The 25427-nt window shown below is 44.6% G+C and overlaps 1 protein-coding gene across 3 annotated transcripts in view; it reads left to right on the forward strand.

Moving 5' to 3' along the window:
- The first annotated feature begins 304 nt into the window (after window positions 1-304).
- LOC104920056 (ephrin-A2) overlaps window positions 305-25427 on the forward strand; it is a 97414-nt gene continuing 72291 nt past the window's right edge. For all 3 annotated transcript variants that reach the window (XR_003461693.1, XM_027275248.1, XM_027275249.1), the window contains exon 1: window positions 305-4930. Coding sequence is in view for 2 of the 3 variants with exons in the window: in XM_027275248.1 (XP_027131049.1) it covers window positions 4788-4930 (143 nt within the window). In the remaining variant the exon portion in view is untranslated. The remainder of the gene's footprint in view (window positions 4931-25427) is intronic.

Genomic DNA, 25427 nt, shown 5'->3' on the forward strand with positions numbered 1-25427 from the left:
GAAGCGGGGGTTGATGGTTGTATATATTCATGTTTTTGTACCACAAAATCATTTGGATTATATCCACTTTACGTTCAAAACATGTATATTTTGATAAAAACAATACAGACCTATTGAGCTCTCCGGAGCTGTAAAAACAAAAAAAAACTTTTGTAACACAAAGACATTAAACCTATCTGAACACACAAGTGTCTCTGTATGTGCCCCGCTCGCCCCCCCGCGCACACACACACTTTTGCCATTCTGTTCTTGTCTCTTGCATCTTCTGCTGCCTTCAATAAATCTTTAGTTTGTTCCTTCTTCCATCTGGCCTCATTTGGTTTCCGTCTCTTCTTTCTCTGTCCTGTGGAACTACCGCCGCTCTGTAACGGTTAACATCTAGTAACATTTTCCACATTTCCCCCCCATCTTGTTTACTATTGGTGGGTTTTTATTTTTGTTAATCTTTTTGTTTACTATATTTCCAACTTTTGTACTCATCCCCATCTTGAAACTTGACTGACCGCTCATCTGGACTCAATCCTGCTGCAATCCCTTTCGTTAAAAAAAAACCCAGCCGCAACAATGATGGAGTTAATCTGATCCTCGGCGTGGGATACTTGCTGCTCTCAGTGATTTCTGAATAAGCTTCCATCCTCCTGCGCTCTGCTGCTTTGACCTTTTCCACTGTAGCAGGTCTGTCCGACTCTGAGGAGACGTAGCCAAGTTGCTGTGGAAACCAAGTGTCTGTCTCGTAAGATGAATAATTAAGATAAAACACAAGCATATCTGGCATCCATGTTCTCACCAGGTTCCTCAGGGATGAGGAAAACCTCAATGACACACTAGCTCTACACCTCCTGAACCACTAGGGGGAGGTCTTGCTCTCTGCTGGTAATGAGCAGGGGTGACTTTACCTGCCACTCACACAATGTCAATAGTTAGTGGCTTAATCTCAAGTGCCTCCATGGGCTTTTCTGGCGTTACACCGTCTTCTTTTTTTCCCCCACCCCCTTACAGAGTGGTGGAGCGGCTTAACCTCGGATCTTCCCTGCTATTTGAGAGAGGAACAAATGAGATGAAAAGAATTGAGTCCAGAGGTGTCTGTATTCAGGGCAGGAGAAGAAGCTGGATTTTGTTGTTTTAAACATGGTGAGCTCCAACTTCCACAGCGGAAAAAAGCCACCCCTTGTTTCTCCTCTGGCATTACTTTGCATAAGAAAGCACGCTTGAAGGTCACAGTAAAGACGGATACAAGTCTCACACTTGCAAGGCAACATGACAGAAATCTTAACAGCGTGTTTAAGGATGCTGAAAGGGAAAAAAATGGTGCTCTGGAGCAGATCATTTATTTTAATGTTACCCAAAAGGTGTTAAAACAGTCGAGCTTTGCCAAGATATATTCCTGGTACATCTTCAGCTAGTCAGGAAACTGCACGGCACCAACCTCGAAGCTTTGATGCTGCTTTGATACCTCACACCCTTGTTTACTCGCAGCATCTTTAGTGTTTCGCTCTGCACCAGGAGTAATTTGGAGCGGAGAGCAGTCTACACAGAATCCTCTTTGGAATATATTGAAATGCAAAGAGATTGCATAATTGGGTAGAACTCAAAGTAAGATGATCCAAACATAGATTTTTTTTTTTTTTGGAAGGAGTTATCAAATTCCAGAAGTCACTGGCGCACAAAATGTGCTACTTCATATAATTTTAATCTGTTAAGGCACTGGCAGGCACTGTATGTACAAACATTAGAAGATGTGCTCTGGAAGAAAAGCCCAACTGTACCTACAACATAAAAACCTGACTTCAGCGTGCCACCTTTATTTTTTTTGTCCATTTGTTTGCCAAATCCAAACCCCCCCTGAGGTGATCCAGGCCTCATCCAGCAGCCTCCTGCACAAGAGGGGAGCGGGGGGCTAAATGGAAACCATGTGGTGGTTAGTAGTCCTTCCACATCTGGCAACATTTATTTACATTAGTGCTTGCAGCCTCTAATCAAGCAAATACTGGCAAACACCGAGGCCACACACAAATGCAGACCTGATGCTGGAGTGAACGGGGTGGTCAAGTGGTTAGACTGTCCTGTATTTCACTTGTGACATGTTCAATCCCCCTCCCACTCACAGAGAGCTAAAACACTTGGATGTGTGAAACCTGAAAGAAAGGCTGCTTTGTTAGTCAACAGCTCGACACACATGCATCTGTTGAGCGTCTTAAAAGATCTGGAGCTGGGAGATGTTTCATGTGTGTGTGTGTATAATTTATGTCTCTCGAGCCGGAGTTAAACTGCATAGCAATCACAGACTTAACCAGCTATAAATTTAAGGATTTAACGCCCTTTTTAAAGGAGACATGCCTCTCCACTTCACTGACTCCCCTGACCCACATTCATTTAGATTTAGGATCACTTAGGGAGGCCATCGCCGTCTGAATACACCCAACACTGTGTAGTCTGCACAGCTTACACGAGATTTAGACTCCCTTTCAGAGTGACACAGCAGAGGAGGGAAAGCTTGAAGTTGGAGGTGAAGGATGTCTTTTGGTCTATAGTGGCCCCCCAAAAAAAGAGAGAGACACTATCCACCTGTTTACATATGCACGCCTCAGACAGATGTTGAATAATTCATCCACGGAGGCGGACAACATGCAGCTGTATTTGGGTTATGGGGGTGCATGGGTTCTCTTCTCCCTTGCCTGAATTCATGCAGCCCAAATTATAGGCATTACTTTGCAGGCAGAGCAGGGCAAAGCAAAAAAACTAGGACACTTTGCATAAAGGATCCAACAGAGAGGCACAATGAGATGTGAAAGATGGAGCTGCAGAAAGGTTTTGCAAAAACGGACGCTGTTAGGATTTGGGAACGGTCTTTTGTAGGAACCTGAAATAGTGTGTGCTCTGCACAGTCTATGGATAATGTTTCTCTCCAGTCACTTTGCCAGCTGCGTAATGCCCCCCTTTGTTCCCCCCAAATCCAAATGAACGTGTTGCAAAAATTTTCTTGGATCGATTCCCATCTTGTGCCAGAGAATGAGCTCAAGTGGAAGATCAATCCACTCCCAACTTTTATCGACACATGTTAGAAAAATCACGGAGCACTTTGTGGAAATAATGTAGTTAGCCTCTCCCATCACTGGAGACTAAATGCATGAGATGGATATGTTTTTACGCACACGCACACACACACACAGAGCAGCAGAGGTGGCAGCGCGCTGTCAGACAGAGCTATCTGAAGGTTTATGGCTCACAGGTTTTTAGACTCGGTGCTCGCCCTTTGGGCCTTAATGGACACTGATGGAAAATGACTCCGCTGTTCCAGGGATCCATCAGACGCCCTCTTCCTCTCTCTCTCTCTCCCTGCTCTGAGCTCATCCATCAGGCCGCAGCTTTCAAACAAAAAAAGGGGGGAACTTTATGAGGCGCTTGAACGTGTCCAGCTGCGAAATAAACTGCCTTCAGTCAAACAGATGGCCGCAGGGGTGATTAATACCAAGTAAACAGTCTGCAAACAAAACTAAAACTAAGCTCCGGTTCCTCTCTGCTGAACCGCAATACATCATCTCGATTCTTCATCCGTTTGCGCCAAAAATCACAAGTCACGTCACTCTAAAAGAGGGTCAAGCAAACTAGAGCCTCTCCTCCACGCATTCCCAGGTTGTGTACCACCGGGGACGCAGTGAGTCAGCCAGCACCGAGTCCCCAAGGGACGGCTACAAGCCCCGCCCGCGCGGAACGAAAACGCGAGCGCGAGGTGGAGAGAGAGAGAGAGAGAGAGAGAGAGAGAGAGGGAGGGGGGTGGGTTACTTAGACCGAATCAGGGTGCCAGTGCCGGTGAGTGTGTGTCGCCGCCATAAGGTGGATGGTTTTTCATGTGAGCACGTTCGGATTTAAGCTGTGTGATCATCGACGGTCAGCGTGACGCACAGAAACGGTGAAGGCGCACCGCTACCGGAGCCACGTTTGGATTCGAGCCAGTGACAGCGGAGGGATCACCAGCAAGTTGAGATGCTGTGAGAGCTTGTGATGTGAGAGAGAGAGAGAAGGAGAGAGGGAGAGGGGGATGATGCTCTCGTCTCGCAGTTGTTATTGTGCGCTAAGTTTGGACTGAAGGAGCGCGCTCGTCCGTCTGGGATGTATTTCTCTGAACTGCAATAAGAGGAAAGGTCAAGTGGACGCGGTTTTTTTGGGGGGGAGCTGAGGAGAGATCCACGGTGCGAGGAGGAGCGGGGACAAAAACGTGCGCCAGGTTGGATGCCCGACACAAATCTGCGTAAACAAATATGACGTCTGGTTTCAGCTTCGTCCTGCGTTTTCTGCCGAGCAACGACACCACGGACAGAATCACAAACCTCGGATGAAATCTGGAGTCTAATTCTTTTTTTTTCTTCTTCTTCTTTCATTTTTTTATTTTATTTTCCTGAAAGAAAAAAAAAAGAGAGACTGGGATCTAATCCGGGTGGCGCATCTCATCTCCAGCGGCTGCGCGTAATGGGAGAAAAGTTTCGGAGCTTTGCAGAGGAGACGCACTCTCAGCATCCCGCGGGTGACGCGCTTCTAAAATAACATGTGTATCCTCCCGCTCCGTCCGCGGCTCACCAAGTTTGAAAGTGAATTTCAACCGTTCGGTATGACTTGAAACAACCTTTGCTTGTTCTCGCCATCAAAGCCAGTTAACGATCCATGAACCTCCGACCCGATTTGTCCAAAGACGCGCAGACGGACATTAATGATCTAGAGAGGATTTCTGCAGCAGCAGCAGCAGCGCAAGCCTGATCCCAGACAGAGAGAGAGAGAGAGAGTCCACCTGGATGTCTATGATGTTGTGCCAGCTCGGGCAGAAGTGTGTGATGGAGGTGGTGGTGCTGACCATCCTGTCCTGGGTGTCCGTGTGGGCAGAGGAGAAGATCATATTTGACAGACACGCTGTCTACTGGAACAGCTCCAACCCCAAGTGAGTTTTTTTAGTTCGACTTAGGCCAAAAAAACAAGTGTGTGCGTGTGTGTGTGTGTGTGTGTGGAGGTTTATCACTATTTTGAGAGCCATACATGTTAGATATGTTTCACACACACACACACACACACACACACACACACACACACACACACACTCACAGACACACACTTCATTTTTTTAGCTCCGAGCTGTCTGACCACATCACTCCTTGTTCCACAATTTTATCTCTCTTCCTGTCTCAGTGGTATTTTTGGTCAAACATTACGATATTGATGTTTTACAACGAGAGACACAAACACACACACACATGCACACACACAGGCATAGGTGAAAGTGTGTGTGTGTGTGCGTGTGAACACACGTTGGATATTTTGTTCTGTGGCAACAATGTGGGCTTCCTGCCTCGTCTTCTCATCAATGTCTAGAGATTTACTCTCTCTCTCTCTCTCTCTCTCTCTCTCTCTCTCTCTCACACACACACACACACACTCTCTCTCTTTTTTTCACTCATGCACACACACACACACACACTTTCCTTTCGGCTAATTTCGTGCACTTGTGCCAGTAAACACTTTATTCCTCTATCGGTTGCCTGCACTTGTGCAAAAACAGACACACACACACACACACACACATAAATAAACAAACACCAAGGGAGGCATAAACACACACACACACACGTGTGCACGAGGCTGCATGCACATGCAAAATGCACACGACAACACACATGCATCTTTATCCGGCCTCTCTCATTGACATGGGGCAGAGCGAGCACACTGGGCTCGTCTGTCTAATGGTTTGTGACAACCTGCTCTCTCTCTCTCTTTTTCTCTCTATCTCTCTCTATGTCCCCCCTCCCTCACCACTTCCTCTTCTTCTCCCCCTCCTCCCCTCTCTCTCTCTCTCTCTCTCTCTTTTTTTTAACCTCCCTCTCTCCTCTCTCCCAGGTAGATACACAAACAGTGAAAGTGCTCCCTCTCGCTCACTCACGGCTGAATTTGTCCAAACTAACAGGCCTGTCTCTCTCTCTGCATCAACCAAACACACACACACACACATAGGCGCGCACACACACACACACACGCACACACACACACACGCACACACACACACACACGCTGAGCTAACAGGGCTGTCTCTGACTGCATCACTTTTGCACAGAAGGCTTCTCAAATATTTAACAGGCAAGGGGGAACATTTTCTCCCTTTCTCACTGTCTCTCTCTCTCTTTCTCCCTGTTCTTTTTCTTTCTCACCACACACACACACACACACTCTCTCACACACACACACACACACTTACACATTGCAAACGTCATTGGATAAATTTAAAAAGCTATATGGACGTTTGCTGGGGGGCGCTGTTATTCCGTCCGGGTCGTACGGAGAAGTTGAAGCAGAAAGAGGGTCGCATCAAAAATGCATTGGTGCTAAAGCAATGAATCCAGACCCTGGAGCCTTGGCGAGGTTGGTTCCCCCCTGTTAGACGCCGGCACTGTCATTGCTCATGCTGCGACTTTTTTTTTTTCTGCGCATACACACGACTCTGTCCCGCTGCACAGGCAACACTCATTCCCGCCCAACTTGAATCTAAATCTAATTCTCTCTCTAAACTTTGAGGATTATGGAAAGTTTATGTTTTTTTTGTTGTTTGTAAGAAACCAGCTTGATGAGAAGACACCAAATCATCCCAGCTCCAAATCCACAGGATAAATCTGGACAACTTGAGTTTCACTGACAAACTTTGGGTCATAATAGTAAGACTGTACTCATCAAATCACTTGCTGTGATTTGTGAATGCTGTGAAATCGCTATAAAAGAAGTCCAGCGGCTCCAGAAATAGAGCAGTCAGACAGAAAATCATCCTGGTAAACAAACTGCAAGGTTTACTGGAAAAAGAAATGACAGTCGCGATCATCAGAGGTACTCAAAAAAAAATGTTCCCCATGTGTCATACTGTACATATTTACATCTTTGGTAATGCTGCGCCATCAGCCTGTGTTGTAGCCGGTGGAGGTTGTTTAGTCCAGTGGTTCCCAAACTTGGGGTTGGACCCGCTCCAAAGGGGGTCACAAGATGAATCTGAGCGTCTGTGAAAAGATTAATGAGGTAGGAAACAGCAAGAAACAAATATCTGCAGCACAACTTTCTGCTTGTTTTTTTCTTCTCTCTAATCTTTTCCTTTTTGTCAAATAATGGATAACTTGACCACTGTGGACCTCCAACGGTTATTTAAATGAAACTATTTCCGATTTATTTGTTTTGTTTTTATGTGGAACAGCCAGCAATTTATAGTAGTGACAAGGGGCCAAAAAAAAGTAAAAAAAAAAAAGTTTGTGAAGAAGTGTTTTAAGTTCGATTCATTTGTAGTTTCTCTGATGATTCTGTGTTAAATCTTTAATTTCTAAATCTGTCAAACTGTCCAGCATGAAAACCCATCAAAGTGTAAAGACTCACAAGTTGCTTAAACTCTTACCGGCTTTATATTTGGTGTATGTCGACAATTTTGTTTTGCAATGAGGGATTTTTAAACTTTAAATTTGATTTTTTTAAGTGGTTTAAATCATTTTCTACATCTGGTTTTATCATCCGATCGTGGTTTTCTTGCAACGTGGCAATCTTGTTGCCTCATTCCCACATTTCAACAGTTTTGCTTTGTTAAATAAAATAAGTCTTAAATTATACCAACAGCAGCCACAGCTGCAAAAATAAGAGATCAGAATAAAGTTTAATTACTTTTTTGAATTTACCTGTGTTTCCCTCACATTTACCTTTCTGCCCTCCTCACTCCTGATTGGATTACTTAATCACATGCCCGAGAGAAACCAGGAAGTGTTGTGATGGAGGTGTGGGGATCAGTAAAAAAGCTGCTGGAAAGAAATCCATCTGCATCCAGCCTGGTCTTTAAGGTAGGAGCGACACGTGCTTTGAGTCCAGACCTCACGCTATAACATGAACTATGATCTGCAGAGTGCTGCTAGAGGAGAAGTGTCATACAAAAGAGAATATCAAATGAATTTCTCAGTGTACTTTCCTCGTGTCAGGTCCTCCCTGACACATCTGACGTGGGCGAATATCTCGCAGATGAAGTCCCTCCGCCGCGGATACATCCGAAAGGTCGCCTATTAATACACCACGCGGGGGCTTTAGGCGCTGACGAGAAGCTCGGGAGAATGTGCGGGAATAATGCATCGCAGCTATTGTCTGAGGCGGCGAAGTGACACAAACAGCTGGGGAGACGAACAGCTGTGTGTCTTAATTGATCACACAACATCAAGCGCACAGCTTGTATTGAGCCGTCAAGGATGTGGTTGTCTCTTCTCGTGTGCATCAAAAGTTTTGCTCCCCGAGAAGGACGTTCTGTGCAAGGTCACGAGCGCTGACTTCATATTTATTTATTTATTTTTTGGGCCTTTTATGCCTTTAATGATAGGACAGCTGAAGATGGACAGGAAGCAGAGAGAGGGGGAGTGACACGCAGTAAATGGCCGTCCGATGCGGGATTTGAACCGCGTCCTGCAGCAAGGACTATAGCCTCCACACACGGGGCGGCCGCTTAACCCACCGCCCCGACTTCATATCTATAGAAGTGATAATCACACACTGTTTTGTTTCGTGCCTTCTGGTCAGCACAGAGTGGAAGGAATATGTGGAAAACTGGCCTGAAATGGTGCCATCAGTAACAGTGTGACGATCCACCTGGGTTACGTGGATGATTTGGATGCATTGCAACTTTACACAGTCTCCACAGTGTAGTTTGAACCTGCAACAGGCAGCTGTGTTCATCTAAAAAGCTCTAAAAATCCTACTGTACACTACCTGCCAAGCACGGTAACAACGTTATTGACTACCCGGTGAACACATTGCAGCGTTGAGAGGCAGATATTTCCCCTCGGCATTGGTGGAGACTCAAAACATGGAGAGCGAATATTGGACTTCATCAGGTGGCCTGAAACTCTAACGAATTAGCTGCGTCTTTCTCTATTTTTTCCAGATGTATCCAGCCGTGAAGATAGTTTTTGGTGTTCTGTGCTCGAAAAAGTTTCTCTTGGATGTTCCTGTTCTTCAGGAAAAAGAAATCTATAGTTCCCCTAACTGAGAATGAGCCGAGCACCCCAGAGTGACAGTAGAAGTTTCTCAAAATCTCGGCATAAAAAGCTGAAAGCGTTTTCATGTAATTTAGCTGAACCGGCTTCTCTGAGAAGCGGCATTTCCCTGTGGATAGGGCCGGCACGCGGCGTGCCCCATATTTCCCCACTAAAGGTGATGTTTTAATTTAATTGCTTCAATTAATATTTGTCCACCGCTTCTCCGTCTACCTTTTTATTCTTGCATGCTCTACTTTTCTCCTATGTTCTTTTCTGGGATTAATCCCCCATCCAACGCTGACGTGTTTTAAGATTTTTACCCTGCTAATTAATTGTGCTGCCGGTACGTTTAAGCCAAGCCTTCATATCAGCGAGACTAACCTGGATAAGTCCCGATGAATAAAAACGACTTAAACAAATGGTTCCAACTTGAGAGAGCGAGCCATGTTACAAATTGGCCAAACCTTTTCATATGAAGGGCTCCGGCTCTCAGCAGGCCTATCTCTTTCAAGGTCTTGCTGGATAATAGAAAATGTATGAGATAATCCAATTCAAACAGCTCCGGCCACTTTCGGTCACGGCGGGGGGGTGAGCAGCCCCGCTCACACACACACACACTCACACACTCACACTCCGAGTGTTGTCCGTCCTCCTGTCGTGATGAGATACGTGGTGCCGCGCAGTAACAAAGTACCGTAACGCACATGATCGCAACACAATACTGCGACACAAGAAACGGGGATCTGGAAATCTTCCAGACCCACATAAAGGGATTTATGACACATGCATGAAGGAATATAAGAGGAACACACACACACACACACATGCATGGACATACACACCGGTGGTTGCTAGATTTAGGTCACAAACTCACACACACACAAAATCACATACAAACCAGAATGGCTGTCTATTGAATACAAGCCATTTTTCTATTTACTCGCTGTCGTGCACACACACACACACACACACACACACACACACACACACACACACACACACACCAGATATGGGACACATGCACACACTCATATGCACGTGCACTCAGACTAGTTTTCTATTTAGTGAAAAAAAAAGAAACATTCTTCTTTCTCTTGTGGGCTCACACACACACACACACACACACACACACACACACTGAGCTTCCAGGACCGTATTCTGAAGCTCGCAGGTGAGGGGCTTTGTTCCCCCCGAGCAGCTAATGTGCTCAGAGCAATGGGCTCTCCTCCTCCTCACACACACACACACACACACACCCTTAGACACACACACACACACACACCCTTAGACACACACACATACACTGGCTCAATGGTCCAGAAGGAGCACCTTATCTAATCCCACGGTTTATCCTTCAAAAGACTTTCTTTTCCCTTTTCCGTCTTTGTTCCTACTCTCTCCTCTCTCTTCATCTCTGCGTCTTTGAGGAACTCCGTGTCAGTGAGAAGCGCTGATGGTTGATGACATTCTCATTCTATGGGACAGAATCTATCTCCTTGGAGACACGCACACACACACACACACACATGCACCCACACAGCCTTTGAGGAGAAGTGTCTTATGCACCGAGCACCCACACACTCGTACATGTACGGCGCACAGAAAGTTTCCTATGCACGCACACACACACACACACACACACACACACACATTTGGCAAACTCCTTGCACATAAACCCACGCACACACACACTAGTGTCTGTCCGTCGTGTCCCCTGTGGCGTCCGGTGATATGTGTTGTCACTAGCACTTCCTCAGCCCTACCACACACACACACACAAACACACACACACACACACAGAGACAGATACAGACACACACATACAGACACACACACAGACACACACACAGATACAGACACACACATACAGACACACACACACACACACACACACATACAGACACACACATACACAAACACACACACATACAGACACACACACACACACACACATACAGACACACACACACAGACACACACACACACACACACACACACACAGATTTGCATCCAATTTACATGGAGACTTGTAGTCACCGTCCCCGCTCGGTTACTGACAGTTTGTCAGACTCAAACCTGCCCCCGGGTTCAATCCATCTTCCGCTGCCACCATCACTACCCACCACCCACTCCACCTCTCTATCTCTTTCTCTTTTTCCCATCCTCCGCCTGAAAAGCTCTCATCTTTCACTCTCCCTTATCGCTGTCTTGTTTCATAACTTGTCCTCTCTCTCCCTCTCTCATCCCTTTGGGATGCGGTTAGCATGTTTTTTTTTTTTCTTGTACAGGACCCTGCCTCGGGCAACCTTCTTTTACAGAACATAAAGCTGCAGTACATCAGGTTACGTGTTCTTGCCGTGACCTACATGATTGGCCCGCTGTTATGCGTTTCAAAACGTCAGCGGCTGCTGTGGATAACGAGAGTCATCCGTGGGAATCCAGAGCCTCTCTCTCTCTCGTCGAGCTCAAAACGATACTTTGAGTAATTAAAGTCAAGGCATCCTAACGTCGGAAATGATTTCGCCCAGCTCAGCAGGAGAGACGGTTACATAACGAGATCTAGTGTAGCTGATCTTAGTCATCAGCACATTCAATGCGGTGATTGGCAGGAGGAGGTCGTCTTAATATTCAGGGTCATTTGATGGAACAGTGTGTCTGCTGATGTTAAATGTACTGCCAGTTCCTTTTGTTCAAGTCAAAAAAGGGAAAAAGTGGTTGTTTGACAGAACGTTTCTGTGATTCCCGAAACACAGAGATCTTCTTTTAGTTCGACTGTTGAATAAAGAAAATCCGCGAATTCTGCCAAGAGAGAGGAGACATACGGCATAATGATATGGATCTGAAGAAGAGCTGAGAGACATCGCATTCAACAAACAACAACAAGGCGGAAGGAAGTTTTGCACAAAGAGTTTTTAATATTGGCACGTTCTCTAAAGCAAAACTGGCAAAAAAAAACAACCCAAAAACAAATATAGTTATCATGTATCAAATGCTGTGCTGTGTCTTCATATAATGCTGGAAAGATGAATTAGTCAACTCGATGGAGTCTCAACAGTTTTGATCATTTACTAATTGTCGAAGTCATTTAAAAAAAAAAAGCCAACTTGCTGCTTATCATCATTATAAATGTGATATATTTATTATCTCCGACAGGCATAATCCTGACGGGGATTATCAGGGTTTGGTCGTGTGTGTGTGTGAGTCCGTCCATGTTTCTGTCTGCGGCTAATCTCTCGTACTTACTCAACTAATCAGCCTAATCATTTTGGTGGCACATTCATGACTGTATGCCCAACGACCTCTCGTGGTTACGGTGATTCAAAATATTTGAAAAAAATATAGATTTTCATTGACCAAATCCAAAGGGGCCACATGTGATCCAACGTTTTTGACCTTCGTCATTGCTCCAAAACTGAACAGTGTGTATTGAAACTGCTAAAAATCAACTGTAAGCCACTTACGGTTGATTAGATGTGAGAAATTGATTGAATTATACTGGTTACTACTGGTTTGGAATGAAATTCAGTCACAGGGGGGTTGATCTAATCCGCTCTCCTCGCCAGCTCGCCTTCCACTGTGACATGCAGGCTCCAAAATATGAAACAGCGAGTGTAAATGATTTAGAAAATTAGGCTTTGTGTGAGCGTCACCAGAAAATGTAGATTGTATGTTGTTCTAAAGCTGCCTGGTTGCTTGTAGCGTTTTAAATAAGCAACAAAATGTTTTAATCTGTATAGTCTATACCAGGGGTCTCCAAACTACGGCCCGCGGGCCACATCCGGCCCACCAGAACAATTGGAGTGGCCCACTTAACGATCCCTCTAAACATGGCCTGTTTTTCAAAATTGCATTTTCCTATTATAAAATATCCACACTTAATGATTAAGCTTGGCATTCTAATTAAAATCTTCCTTATTTACAAACTATTTACAGTACTAGCTAATTTTCATCCCCTCACACAATGGTATATTCTGACGTGACTTTGCTCGTGATCAACTTCCGCGCAGTCTGCCCGGGGGATTCAACTCGGTGGTTCAGGGATGGCCGCACGGTGCGGGAGGATCCCCTCGTGAGACCTCTCCCCGGCCCTGGCTGGCCTCCGCGGGCGCATTTCCTCGACCGCAACCGGCTCTGGGTCGGCTTGGAAAGGCTCGGGGGCGAAGGTGGCTCACGGCTCCGGCCGCAAGCTCTACAGCGCCCTCCTGCCCGAACCTCGGTACTTCCCGGGGCCGTGGACTTAGTGCTCGCTGCGCCCTCTCCGCGACTGTCGAATCGCAGCTTATTGCAATTTTCACTTCCTCCCGCAACAAAAATGTAAAAAGCCCCGCATTTTTTTTTAAAACCTCATGCAACATCAGGCATTTAGGCCGCAACTATTTCAAAAAAGGCCCATGAAATCCTGGTGGGACTGATATCATTTCCGGTTATAGACTGACCCCGACCCCCCATCACAGAAAGGCTGGTTGATGTGGCCCGCACCGAAAAAAAGTTTGGGGACCCCTGGTCTGTACTATACAAACACGTGTTATTAAAAAGTTTTTAATGAACCTGCTATGCAATACACACATACTATATAGAAAAAAACGTTTGCATCCGGCGGTTGTGGCAGCGTTGCAGTAGGTGTGCTTTACCATCTGTTGCCTGGCGGTGCTCTGCACTCCGCCGTATGCTCTCTTGTAGTGTTTGGACTGTTTCTACAGCAAACATATTGTTGTTGTTGTTGTTATTGTTATTTTTTTCCCCAAACACAGGTGTAGCTGATTACATTAATGCGTTCCATGCAGGTGTTCCAGAGGTGCGCTCGCTGTGCATGCTGGCTCACCGACACAGCATCACTAATGTGATTAATTACACCCGCAACAACGTGCTGCGACGAGCCCCGCCATGTTTTCTATGGGAGAGAAACGTTTAAAAGGCGTCAGCTCGAGGTTGTAAGTAAGTAAGAGTGACGGGCCCTTTGGAGGAGCTCGCAGATTCTATCGACTTATTCCTGAAATTAAAATCTCTTTTATTGCCGACCGCCCTAAAATAACCCAAACCAGTCTGCTAATAAAACAGCAGTACGCAATTTTCTGTGTTCCAGTTTTATCTCTTATTCATTGTGCCTGACTTTGGTATTTTCATATCACTGCTGCGTTGGTCGTTCCTCTGCTCACTGTCGGTCTGATGTCCGCAGGGAGGGAGGGAGTCTGTGTGCGAGGAAATAACCCCTCCAGGAACAGTCAGACTTAAAAACTTTGTCACATCCGTGCTTCATTGTTCCACGCTCTTAAATGAATATTTTAAAAGGCGCATGCATTCTAAAGTGAGCTTTATCTAATGCACACACGGCGTACATGTATGAAAATGAAGTCGTGCAGAAGAAAGTGTTGAACTCCTGCACACTGTCAATATATATTATATATATAAATGTGGATCTTTTGTTAGACACAGGAAAAAGTTGTATTTTTGGTTCACGAACAAACTCCAAATGTTTTTAAATCTCGTAGATTTAAAAGAAAAATCGAATTTTACACACACAATGATTGAAGACTGTCAACTGGTTATGTATACAGTACTCTAACAATTGGTTGGTAACAGTAGCTGGATTTTTTCTTCTATTTCCTGCCACATATGACACATCCGATGGCAACCGGAGCCCCCTGTGCTAATTTGCACTGCCACTCATGTGTCATACGCTGAGTACATGTAACAATTAGCAGCGAAAATCCATGTCAGAATGAAAAATATCTCCATTCCCACGACTTTATTTCCCCGTGGCAGAGATATCTTTCGGTTCACTTTAGGATTAAGGATTTTTATTCTTTCTGTTATTAAGGTGGTGGCTTAGAATCACAATCCTTGTCTTAGAAATGATTTCTTTTTTCCTCCCCAAAAAAAATCCTTCCACAGATGAATGAAACCGCACCTCTCCCATGCATTAAGCACAAAAAAATGGCTTTTTTTTCCCGATTTCTAATCCTGCCCCGAGAGCGTCTATGCATGCTGCAAAACATCATCATCATCCGATCTGCCCATACGAGTGAAATGAGGTGTTTAGCATGTCAGCAGCTCGGCACTGAATCTGTAATTTGATATGAGATGTTTACTTAGCATCCCCCACACTTTTGATTGTTCACGTGGCGGCGCGAGGTTTAAAGAAAGAGCGATTACGCCGCCGCAGCGCCGCTGCTTCTGTTGCTACCTTCCACTAATGAGGTTTGTTGATGGTAATGACTGTGGCAGAGATGGTGGTGATGATGTAAGTGCTAAGAAACAACCTGGGGAGGTCCCAGGAGTTGTTGTTTTTAATGAAGAGAGAGAGAGAGAGAGGGAGAGAAACTGTTTGAGCCAGGAGATAGAGAAAGTCAGCGAAGCCGGTGGGGGTTTGAAAGGAGACAGAGGCCAAGAGACAGGATGAAAGAATGAAAGCATGAATAAGAGCGGACAAAATCCAGAGATACTAGCCCAGAATATGAAAGATGTCACACTGCACTCAATACACAGCCAACGACGGGCATTGTCATTCCTGCTCCATCCTTGTTTCTGCTCCCCTCTAATACTTTTTCTCAGATCCCGGCTGGTTGTGCTGATTGTGTTAGCCGAGCGAAAGAATAGGACTCTTTCAGTTTCTGCCTGCCTTGATACTCTGATGGGACTCCGACCCGCTCAGTCTTCATATAGACCAGCTGGAGACTGATAATAACACGTACACTACTGTCTGGCTACGCCTCTGACTGGCCCTGAGAGACAGAAGAAGACAAAAAATGTGAGGAGTGTGGGGTTGGGGGGGATAGAAAGATCTACTTGATGGATTAGGGACACTCAGAGCATGAATATGAAGAAGGACAAAAAGTATAACAAAGACACAAGCTGAGAGTTTGTTGTGGAGGAGAACGGAAACAGAGGAAGGCCAAAGTTTGGTGGAAAAAGGTATGAAGGCAGATATTCAGCAGCAGCTATCAGGACATGGTTGGATGGCCCCCAGCAGGTGAACGTCGAGGGGCTTGTATTACAGGGGGAAACACTGTCCTTTAGCATGGAACCTTGTCCCAGTGTTAAAGATGCCCCGTGGTGCATGTACAGCAAAAAAATTGGCATTTAAAATACAGACACGCGGAGGGACGAGGTGAAGGACGGATGCGGATGCTTCCCCGCTTTCTGTTTTCCACTTGGCATCAACGCAGGTGAGACTAAACTTGGATGAAGAGCTGACCCCGGTAACTTTCACGCCAATAATCGCATAGATGGGGATTTTTTTTAAAGAAAGAAAGAATTTGGCAACCGAGTTCAAACCTAAAAAAAATGTTTGGATCGTGTATTTTTATGAACAACGACGACGGTTATTTCCCCCTCGTCGGACTCCACAATAGCATCACTAGAGTCTTGGCTTTGCTTCATATGAGTGTGTACGTACATACGATGTGTGCATGTGTTTGGAGCGGTAATGAAAACCAGTTTTTCATCTTCATCCAAAAAGAAAAAAAGAGAAAAAAAAATCCCCAGAAGATTTCCGAACAGTAGGAGCGGGGAGTCAAACAAAAGAAGAAGCGGGTGAATAATTTGCATTGTAATCCATCAGAGGAAGCAGGGAGGAAATCGTCTAATTCCCAGCCAGCTACGGATACCCAGCTACCTTTGGTTTCATCCAGAATGGGGGCACTGTAAACAAACCCCTCATTTTACACTATGCTAATGGGGCATAATAAGGCAGAACCAACAGATGTTGCAGCACTCTCATGATTTTGTCGCTGCTTAATTCTGCTTGGTGCTTGATGCTGCTAACTAACTCTAGCCCTCTGATTCCTATACGACTCTCAGAGGTGTCCATGTGCGTGCCACCTTCTGGCTCGGGGTGTCCGAGCTACAATATTCCCTCTGACCTGCACGATAATCCTCACCTCGGGTCTAATCTTGAGCTAATTCTAAGAAAGACTCCGAGGGGCTTTATTGGAGGAAAATACCGACCTCTAATCTTGATCTCGCCTCCAGACAGAGAGGATGAGAGGAGGACGATATCGATCGTCCTAATATGACGGAGGCGATACCGATGGCGCTAGTGATGATGATGGACATATGGATGAGGGTGACGGCGGAGGTTTTAATGGTGGTTGGATCTGTCATCGTTTCCCACAGTGCAGGCCCGTGAACGTGTCTTCAATCTTAGCACAGGCAGTAAACACATAAATTAAACACCTCGTACATTACAGATTCAGGGCAGGTGCAGATCCATTCATACAATGCAGTTGTAATAGTTCATCTGGTTGTTGCAGAGGATGCTGACAGCCTCAGGGACAAAAGACCTTTTTACAAAGGTTGTTTTTGTCCATCTGCATTCTAAAAAGCAGCAGGCTGAGGGGAAACGTCTCGAACCCGTATCGGGCCGACTATTTTCAGAGCTTCTCTGCTGTTTAGCAGCTGATTTATTTCTGCTTTCAAGTTTCCAAACCATCCAGTTTTCTCTCCACCAGGCTGTTAAACCTCTCTTAGCTGGATTCTCAGCATCTGAACTAAAAAAAAAAAAAAAAAAAAAGAGTGATATTTGGCATTTATTTACACAAATAAAATCAGCGCTGATCATGACGCTAATGATGTTTATGAAGATGTTGATGAGGAGGATAATGAAAACAGTGGGGAACATAACCATAGTGATTAAAATGTTGATGAGGAAAACAAGGCTGGTGACAGTGATGATGATGATGATGATGATGACAGGGACGACGACGGCCGTGTCAATGTTTTCATGTGACGCTGATTATTTTAATGGTAATGATGATGATGTAATGATGGTGGCGGTGGAGTCTTTTTTTTTTCCCAACCGGGGCAGGAAATGACTTTGACTCACCTATGAAGACAAAAACAAATAAACATAACAGTTGAAGCAAAAAAATATGAAATTCTAATCATTTTATATGTCATGCATTATTCATAATCCATTTGACTTAATATAAAAAACATAAAACAATGTGTCACACGTCAGCAATACAGTAATATATTTGCAAAAGTGGTGCTTTTTATTTAGCAGACGTGTTCATAACGTCATCTGGAAGACATAAACTGAAATGATTTATGGTAAAAATCATTAAAGTGATGATGATGATGACCTTGATGCTCGTAGAAGTACTGAGATCATTTAACAGTGTAGAAATACCTCCATTCAAAACTTCACTGTAAAAGTATCGAAGTAAAAGTACTATAATGTACAATATTGTATATTATAGTATTGAATTTTAGTATACATAATTGTATAGATTAATGCAGCTGGTAAAAGTGGGGTTTATTTTAATTGCCTTATATAATGCTGTCAGTGATGCACGGGTTGATCCAAATTGAGCGGGTCACGAGTCACCACACAATATTTTTAATGATATTCGGGTCGCGGTCGGCCGGGTCGCTTGAAATAAAGATGCCGAGTAAAGTTTTGATGCGGGACAAAAAGCCAGAACACGTGGAACTGAGCAATGCCATTAAACCGCATTTTAAATGAATATAATAACTCAGTAATGCCAGTTTTATGTAGCCCGATGACGCTACGAAGTTAATCAAGAGTATTTTAAAAAGTAGTCTATTACTTTTTAAAATGCGGGTCAGGAAGCGAGTTGGGTACAATTCAGTCACAATTATTTGCTGCGGTCTGAGTTTGGGCGGGTTAGTTTAAAACGTCGGTCGGTGCGGGTCGATCAAACATGGACCCGCGCATCACTGACTGCTGTGTATATGTCATATCTTATTTGTTGAAAATATTTTGTATTAATAGCATAAATCTGTGAAGTAACCAGTTACTCTATCAAATGCATGTAGTGGAGTAAAAAGTACAATATAAAATAGATTTGCTTTACCCTATGACAGAATCAACAGATACTTTCTACCCTCCCTAAGGGGAAATAAGTAAAATTTTACCCAAGGAATGATGGGCAGGGGTTCACGTCCCTGCAGACTGAGCTACTGCTGATAATGATAAGGAGGATAATTGTAATCCAGGGTTGTAATAGCCTCCGGGTTTCTGTGTCTCCATTTCTCATCATCTCAGTCACTCCGGTCTGTACCGAGAAAGAACGCTCAGAAACCTGCGTCAGGTGTTTAAATCAATCAATGGAAGTGCAAAGAATAAAGAGTGTGTGCAACAGATGACGAGAAGGAGAGGGTCTGTGATCTTCAACGGATGCTGCTGCTCGTCAGCGCTGCTCACGATAACAAACACAATGCAGCTGATGCTAATAGAGGATATTGTTGATGACAATGAGTTTGCTGGTACGATGACGGCGGCGATGTCAAAGACTAGATCAGTAATGGGTTTGAAGATATTCACGATGATGAAAGGACCATGATGAGTCACCTCCGCTTTGCTTTTGCTGTTCTCTCCCCCAAAAAGGGGAGATACCCCCCCCTCGCTCTCATAAGGAGGTTTGTGAGGAGAGAATCAGAGCTCGCTCCATTAAGATCCTCCTTCACTCACTCCTCTGTTGGCTCTCTATGGAAAATAAAGAAACGGAGAGGAGATGTGAGAACATTATTAGTTTTTTTTTTCTTTCTGCCTGCCTCCTCTTTGAATGGAAATAGAAAATGAGGAGATTCTCCGCTGATGAGATTGCTCCATTCTTTTGAGGCGTCACCTCTAACTCACTTCACACAGCTGCAGAGAGGAGGTGTTATGTCATAAATGAAGCAGAGGACCATTTCTTCTATTGTGTCCAACCCATTTTTTAAAAAGAAATATATTTTTTGTGTGTGGGCCTGTCTGCTAACTGTGTATGTCTGTGTGTATTTTCCATGCCCGTTCTGTGTGGGTGTTTAGGTGTGGCTCAGGAGTGTGTTAGTGTGTAGATCCTAACACCGGTTTGAAGAGTCTAATCAAAGGCTGGCAAATTTTCCTCGCCTCTTGTGTAGTTCTGAGGCAAACTGCTGGGCTTCTCTTCTCTCTGCCTCCCCTGTTTTTTATTTCTTCTTTCTTTCTCCCTCCCTCCCTCCTCACCCACCTTCTCTCTCATCCCTGATTACTGAAGGGGCTGCAGGAGGGCTCTGTTCTTCACCCGCTCTTTGTGTCGACGTCCTTCATAGCTGTTGCACCATGAAGAACCCACGCTTCCTTATAGGAGGTATCGGCTCCTGAATAAACAGAGCTCCCTTGCAGAAAAAAAAAAAAGCGCGGCTGTCTTTGCATTTCTTATTCCCCCCCCCCCCGCTCCACTGTGGGTTGCATGGACACAAGTGGGTGACATGAAGCACACCGTGGTACCAATCATCCAAAAGCCTGAGGTGAAGCCAGAGATAGGAGGGAAGCAAGGAAGGAAGAGATAGTAACGGATATATTTATAGTTTATGCAAGGTGGTGAATTATATTTGCCTAACAAGGAATACGGCTCAGAGGAGTTCTCCATTTTATTTATATTTTTTTGGGAGATGTGTTATGAAATAGGAGGAGAAAAGAATTGGTCGAAATGAAATAAAGTTTCCTAAAGAAAAGCTGTCAGCCATAATGAGATGCAGTGTCTGAAGCAATTAGTGTGATGATTTGTAAAGGAAACAAACACAAATACCAAATTTAAAAAAAAGAGGAGGAGGGAGAAAGAAGGGACGGACACAGAGGCAAAAAGAAGTGAGATGAGGATGAAGAGGCGAGCGGCGAGAGACGTGGAGAAAGAGAGAAAATTGACAGGAGGCGTGTATCGCTGTCTCTGGGTGCACTGAGGAGTATAGGCTGTGGCATCCGCTGGTGGTGCTGCATACCCTGTGTTTGATCAAACACACTTCAAACACCCGCTCTGACTTCCTCTCTCGCGCAGAGTTGGAAGACGAGCGTTCTTTGGCCTCTGCTTGTGTGTGTGCGTGCGTGCACGGCGGCGGCGTGTTTGCTGAGGAAAGCGTTATTGATGTTTTTGTTTATCTAAAATGGGTCAACCCTAAACCAAACAAGCGCGGCGCCTACAGTGGCTCGCCGTGTCGGCTGCTGTAAACTGCACTTGTTCCCCGCTGCCCCCCCCTCCAAATCGGTGTGTAATGTTGATGAATGACCCTGTGTGTGTTTTTGTGCAGCTCTCTGTGTGTGTGTGTGGGCCTGTGTGAGCTTATGTATGTACATTACTCCTCCCATTATCACTCCCCTGCCACTCTTTTTCACCTCAATTAAGTTATTCGCCATTAATCACTCCCTACGTCTATTTCGCTTGGTGTCTTGGTTCTCTCCGTTTGCCCCCATTGTGGATCTCCTCTGCATTCCTGTGTCTTAAAGAGCTGCGACTCCAGAGAGCTCATTAAAGCCATTAGCAGAGAGGAGTCACAGAATAGTTAGTCTATCTCTCTCTCTCTCTCTTGGCTGTCTGCTCTCATATCTCTAACCTGCTCCGTGCAGAAAAACCAATCTTTGACTCATCCGGTTACATTCGGCGTGGCCCCACGCCTCCTATAGGTCGCCCACGTCATGCATGTTGCATTACGGTGCATGCCGCGACTCGCTCTCCCCTTCTTTTTAATTTTCCTCCATTAAAATCACTCTTAACACAGTCATCCTGCCACATGAATGTTTGATTAAGAACATTATTGAAGATTAGATCGATGAATTATTGATCAGCAAGGTGGGATGTCTGCGGGGAGTAGATTAGACGCGGGTCAGGGAGCGCGTTTGTGCGACTGTATCCGCTCTTGTGTGCGATCAAGCGTGCGTCGTGTGAGATGAAGTCGACGGCGTGTTTTGCGTGTGTGTGTTTTTTATGAGTTTATGATGACGTGTGTGTTTGTTTTTGTGGTTGAGCGTACAGTGGAAAAAGATGATAACTCACCAACCCGGAGCTGCTGGTTAAGTCATGATTCTGTTTTTATGAAATCATTTCCAATGCTCTCTGATGTTGCTGTTTAACCTTACATCAACGTGTCAACAGCTCAGCGTAGGCACAATTAAACCCGCTGACCCCCAACAGCAGTGTGTAGGTGTGTGCGTGTGAGAGGTGCTGGGTTCGAAGCCTCCACTTTGTCACAAGGAAATCGATGTAACAGATTTATTTACAGCAGTTGTGTAATTGTTGGTCAGTTTAGTCTGCTGTGAACACTGTGGTGTTGGATAGGTGTTAGTGGTGAACATGCATCTGTGATTTCCTGCAGAGAAGCATCGGTGTACTGTAGTGGCTCTCTCTGCTGGGACATCTCGAAGCCAGGAGCTCAGATTGGACACCATCTTATTCAGGGAAACAGCAGAGAGCAGCTGAGCATCACGGCCAACCGATATAACACTGATTAGTCAAACAAAGATTAGATCTCCTGAAATTCTTTTTTTATTCCCCCGCAAGAGCACCAACACATCACAGCTGCCATTTCTCTTAACGAGGGCCACGCCATTAACGAGATGAATGACTCGGTAACGAAACAAAAAAGATCAGCCAGTGAAGCTTGAACTCTTCGTCCTTCTTCTTCGGTCTGTAGGGGGGGAAGCTTCGGTTGGGAATCCGTCATAGCAGCCGGGCACGACGGATCCCCTCAGGACCTTTATGGAGAGTAGGAAGAAATAGGAGAAAGAAATGGGGTGAGCGGGAGGGAAAGAGGAGGAGAGGGTTAGGAGTGTATTTATAGGGATGTCGGAAGTGGCACAGTTGAGGTGTGGTCCTGCTCCTGAAACTCGGCTAATGTCTTCATATAAAGATGCAGTGGAATGACCGTTATATTAAAGGGAAACCGCGACTTGCGTCGGATTTATGGCAATAAATATGTCTGTAGATATTCAAAGAAACCACAGCTTTCATAATAAACCTGAATGATTTCAAATTCTTGAGTTTGACTGAAAGAAACTTAGAAAATTAGTCTCTAGAATAATCATTAAGGCTATAAACTAATTAAGTTTTTAATGCCATACATCTTCTTAATCTTCTTAATGGAGTAATAACTCAAACAATGCTTACCATCAGGACACACATTAAAACAAGTGTAGCAATGAAAAATGTAATTACTTGTGTAAGAATATATATTTATATTGAAGTACTAGGATTTCAGCCAGTCAGCGTCTAATGGTTTGCACTTTTTTATTCATAACTGTATTTTTTTGCTCTGTAATGACGCTCAGAGACATATTCGTTTCCGAGCTAAGCCGTGACTTTCATTATGTTTCACTCTGCATGCACGCTGTGTGAAACTTGCTCGATGGGTCCCGGTGCACGGTGCGCGTCAATCACAAAAATGACCTTTTTTACACCTGGCTGTAAAATGCTCCTTGGGTGGTTAACTAGCAATCAAATTGCACTTATCTTCACAAAAAAAACAAAAAAAAATCATCCATAACTGCGCCTTTTCTGATGTTTTACACTCATAGCCGACTAGGCACTCGAGTGAAAGAAAGAAATGTTTTATTTTGCCAGGAAACATCTGGTAAATCTCAGCTCGCATGAAAATGCTGGGTAAATTAAGTGTAAGTAGGTTTTTGTGGTGACAGGATAATAAATCCAAAGACACTCTCTGTTTCCCCTTATCCCTGTGAAGAGGAAACAAATAGGCCATGAGTGTCAGTTACTGGTCTTTTATTTAGAAGCCCCCTTCTTTTGTCGCCGTTGTCCTAAACACGCTCTTACTAAAGCATCTTGGGAGCTACTTAACAAACAAACTCCGAGTCAGTAATGAGGAAGGTGGTTTTGGCCTCTCAGCAGAGCGTCTCTCTCTCTCTCTCTTCTCTTTTTCCTCAAACCCAACCTCCTGTGTGTGCTGATGGCCTTGTTGTGCCTTTGCTGTGTCTCTCTGGCTTGTGACACCAAATGCCACCGTCTGCATCCAAATCATTTGCCCCCCTCCCCCCTCCTCCTCCTCTTCCGAAATGTCGGAAAAATCTCACATTCTGAAGGAGAATATGAATTCGAATGCCTACCAGGAAAAACTCTGGGATAATCAAATTCAAACAGCTCTGGGCAACCACCGCGGATCAAATCCTTCCAGGCTAGGTCTTGCTTGCCTGGCGGCCACACTCATGGGTGATTTTTAAGGTGTCGTCAGAAGACAGATGCAGTGAGAAGGAAGTACATATAAATGTGAAGTTATTGTTTGTCATTACAGGCAGGTGCAGAGGAGGCAAGGTTTTTTGTACCCTTGGTTAAGCACAAATCGACTCCGTTACATGTGAGCTATATGCTTGTCTGTTTCAATGATGCGAATTTTCTGCCCCCTAACGATGACTACTTTTCCCGCTGTCATTGTTCAGAGGCGTTTCTGTGATTCCCCTCTTTCACTTCCATTATATGAGTGAGCACAGTGAGTCTTTTAAAACATCCCCTCCCGTCCTCGACAGTAGCACGCTCGCTCCTCTGTGAAAACGTGGAGGGGAAATTATTCACCGCATGGATTTGCTGTGGTTGTGTATTCGTGCACACACTGATGAGTGTGTGGAACTGCAGGGAGCACTCGATAAACCCGTGACGATTTCCATTATAGCTGCCGATTCATAACTAAATTCACTGCATAATCCGAAACTCTCCACTCTTTACCATACAGATGCACCATGCAAGATGCAGTGCAGGGCGCAGCTGCATTAGCGTCGTGAAGAAGTGGTAAAGTTCATTTTAGGATATTTTATAGACCTTCAGAATAAAAGCCTACACTCTCTTTTGTTTTGGTACTGCGCCCTGCCTCCCACTGATTTATTCATCTATTGGCTCTTTTTTTTTTTACTCAATTCCCACGAAACCCATTCAAGTTTTATCTGTTCTCTTATCGTCGGTGATAACAGCAATAAAACAAACAAGACAAGAGCCGCAGATTGAAGATTAATTTTGTGAAGGTGCTCCTCAAATGAGCACACAAAATAAAATAAAAAATTTAAAAAACAGACAGACAGACATGACTGAACTGGATATCAGACGCGTACTTTGTGTAGGGAGTGAATTTTAAGTCCCTGATGAACCGGAGACGTGATAAGAGAAAATAACCAATTTCAAAAGAACAAGAAGAAGCTGATGAAACAATCCAATGAAGCAATAGAAAAGAATCTAAACTGAAAATCCAGCCCTGTATCACAGTGACTGCCAACAGAAACTGGACAGCTCTCAATCTGGAAAATATATATATATATATATATATATATATATATGTGAATTTATTTATATTCCCAAGAAGCTGACTCTTCAAAACTGAAGAATTTCTCTTGACAGCAGTGACAGGCAAGAGGTCCTTCTTGCATTTTCACCACAGTCGATCTGGTCGGCGTATCCAACGAAAACACAGGTTTTCCTCTCGCATCCCTCGAGCACTTTAGCTCCGAACTCTTGCCGTTTTTTTGTTGTTTTTTTTTTCACCACCAAACGGACAAATCTGAACCGAGGCTGGTGCTTTTGGGGAAAAAAAAAAAAAAAAAAAAATCAAAAATCCTCCTAAATCGGTTGTGTGTGTGTGTGTGTGTGTGTGTGTGTGTGTGTGTGTGTGTGTGCATTTCCCTTCTCCCTGCATCCCCCCTCCACCCACCCC

The sequence above is a fragment of the Larimichthys crocea genome, chromosome XXIV (genome assembly GCF_000972845.2).
Source record: "Larimichthys crocea isolate SSNF chromosome XXIV, L_crocea_2.0, whole genome shotgun sequence".
Classification (NCBI taxonomy): Eukaryota; Metazoa; Chordata; class Actinopteri; family Sciaenidae; genus Larimichthys; species Larimichthys crocea.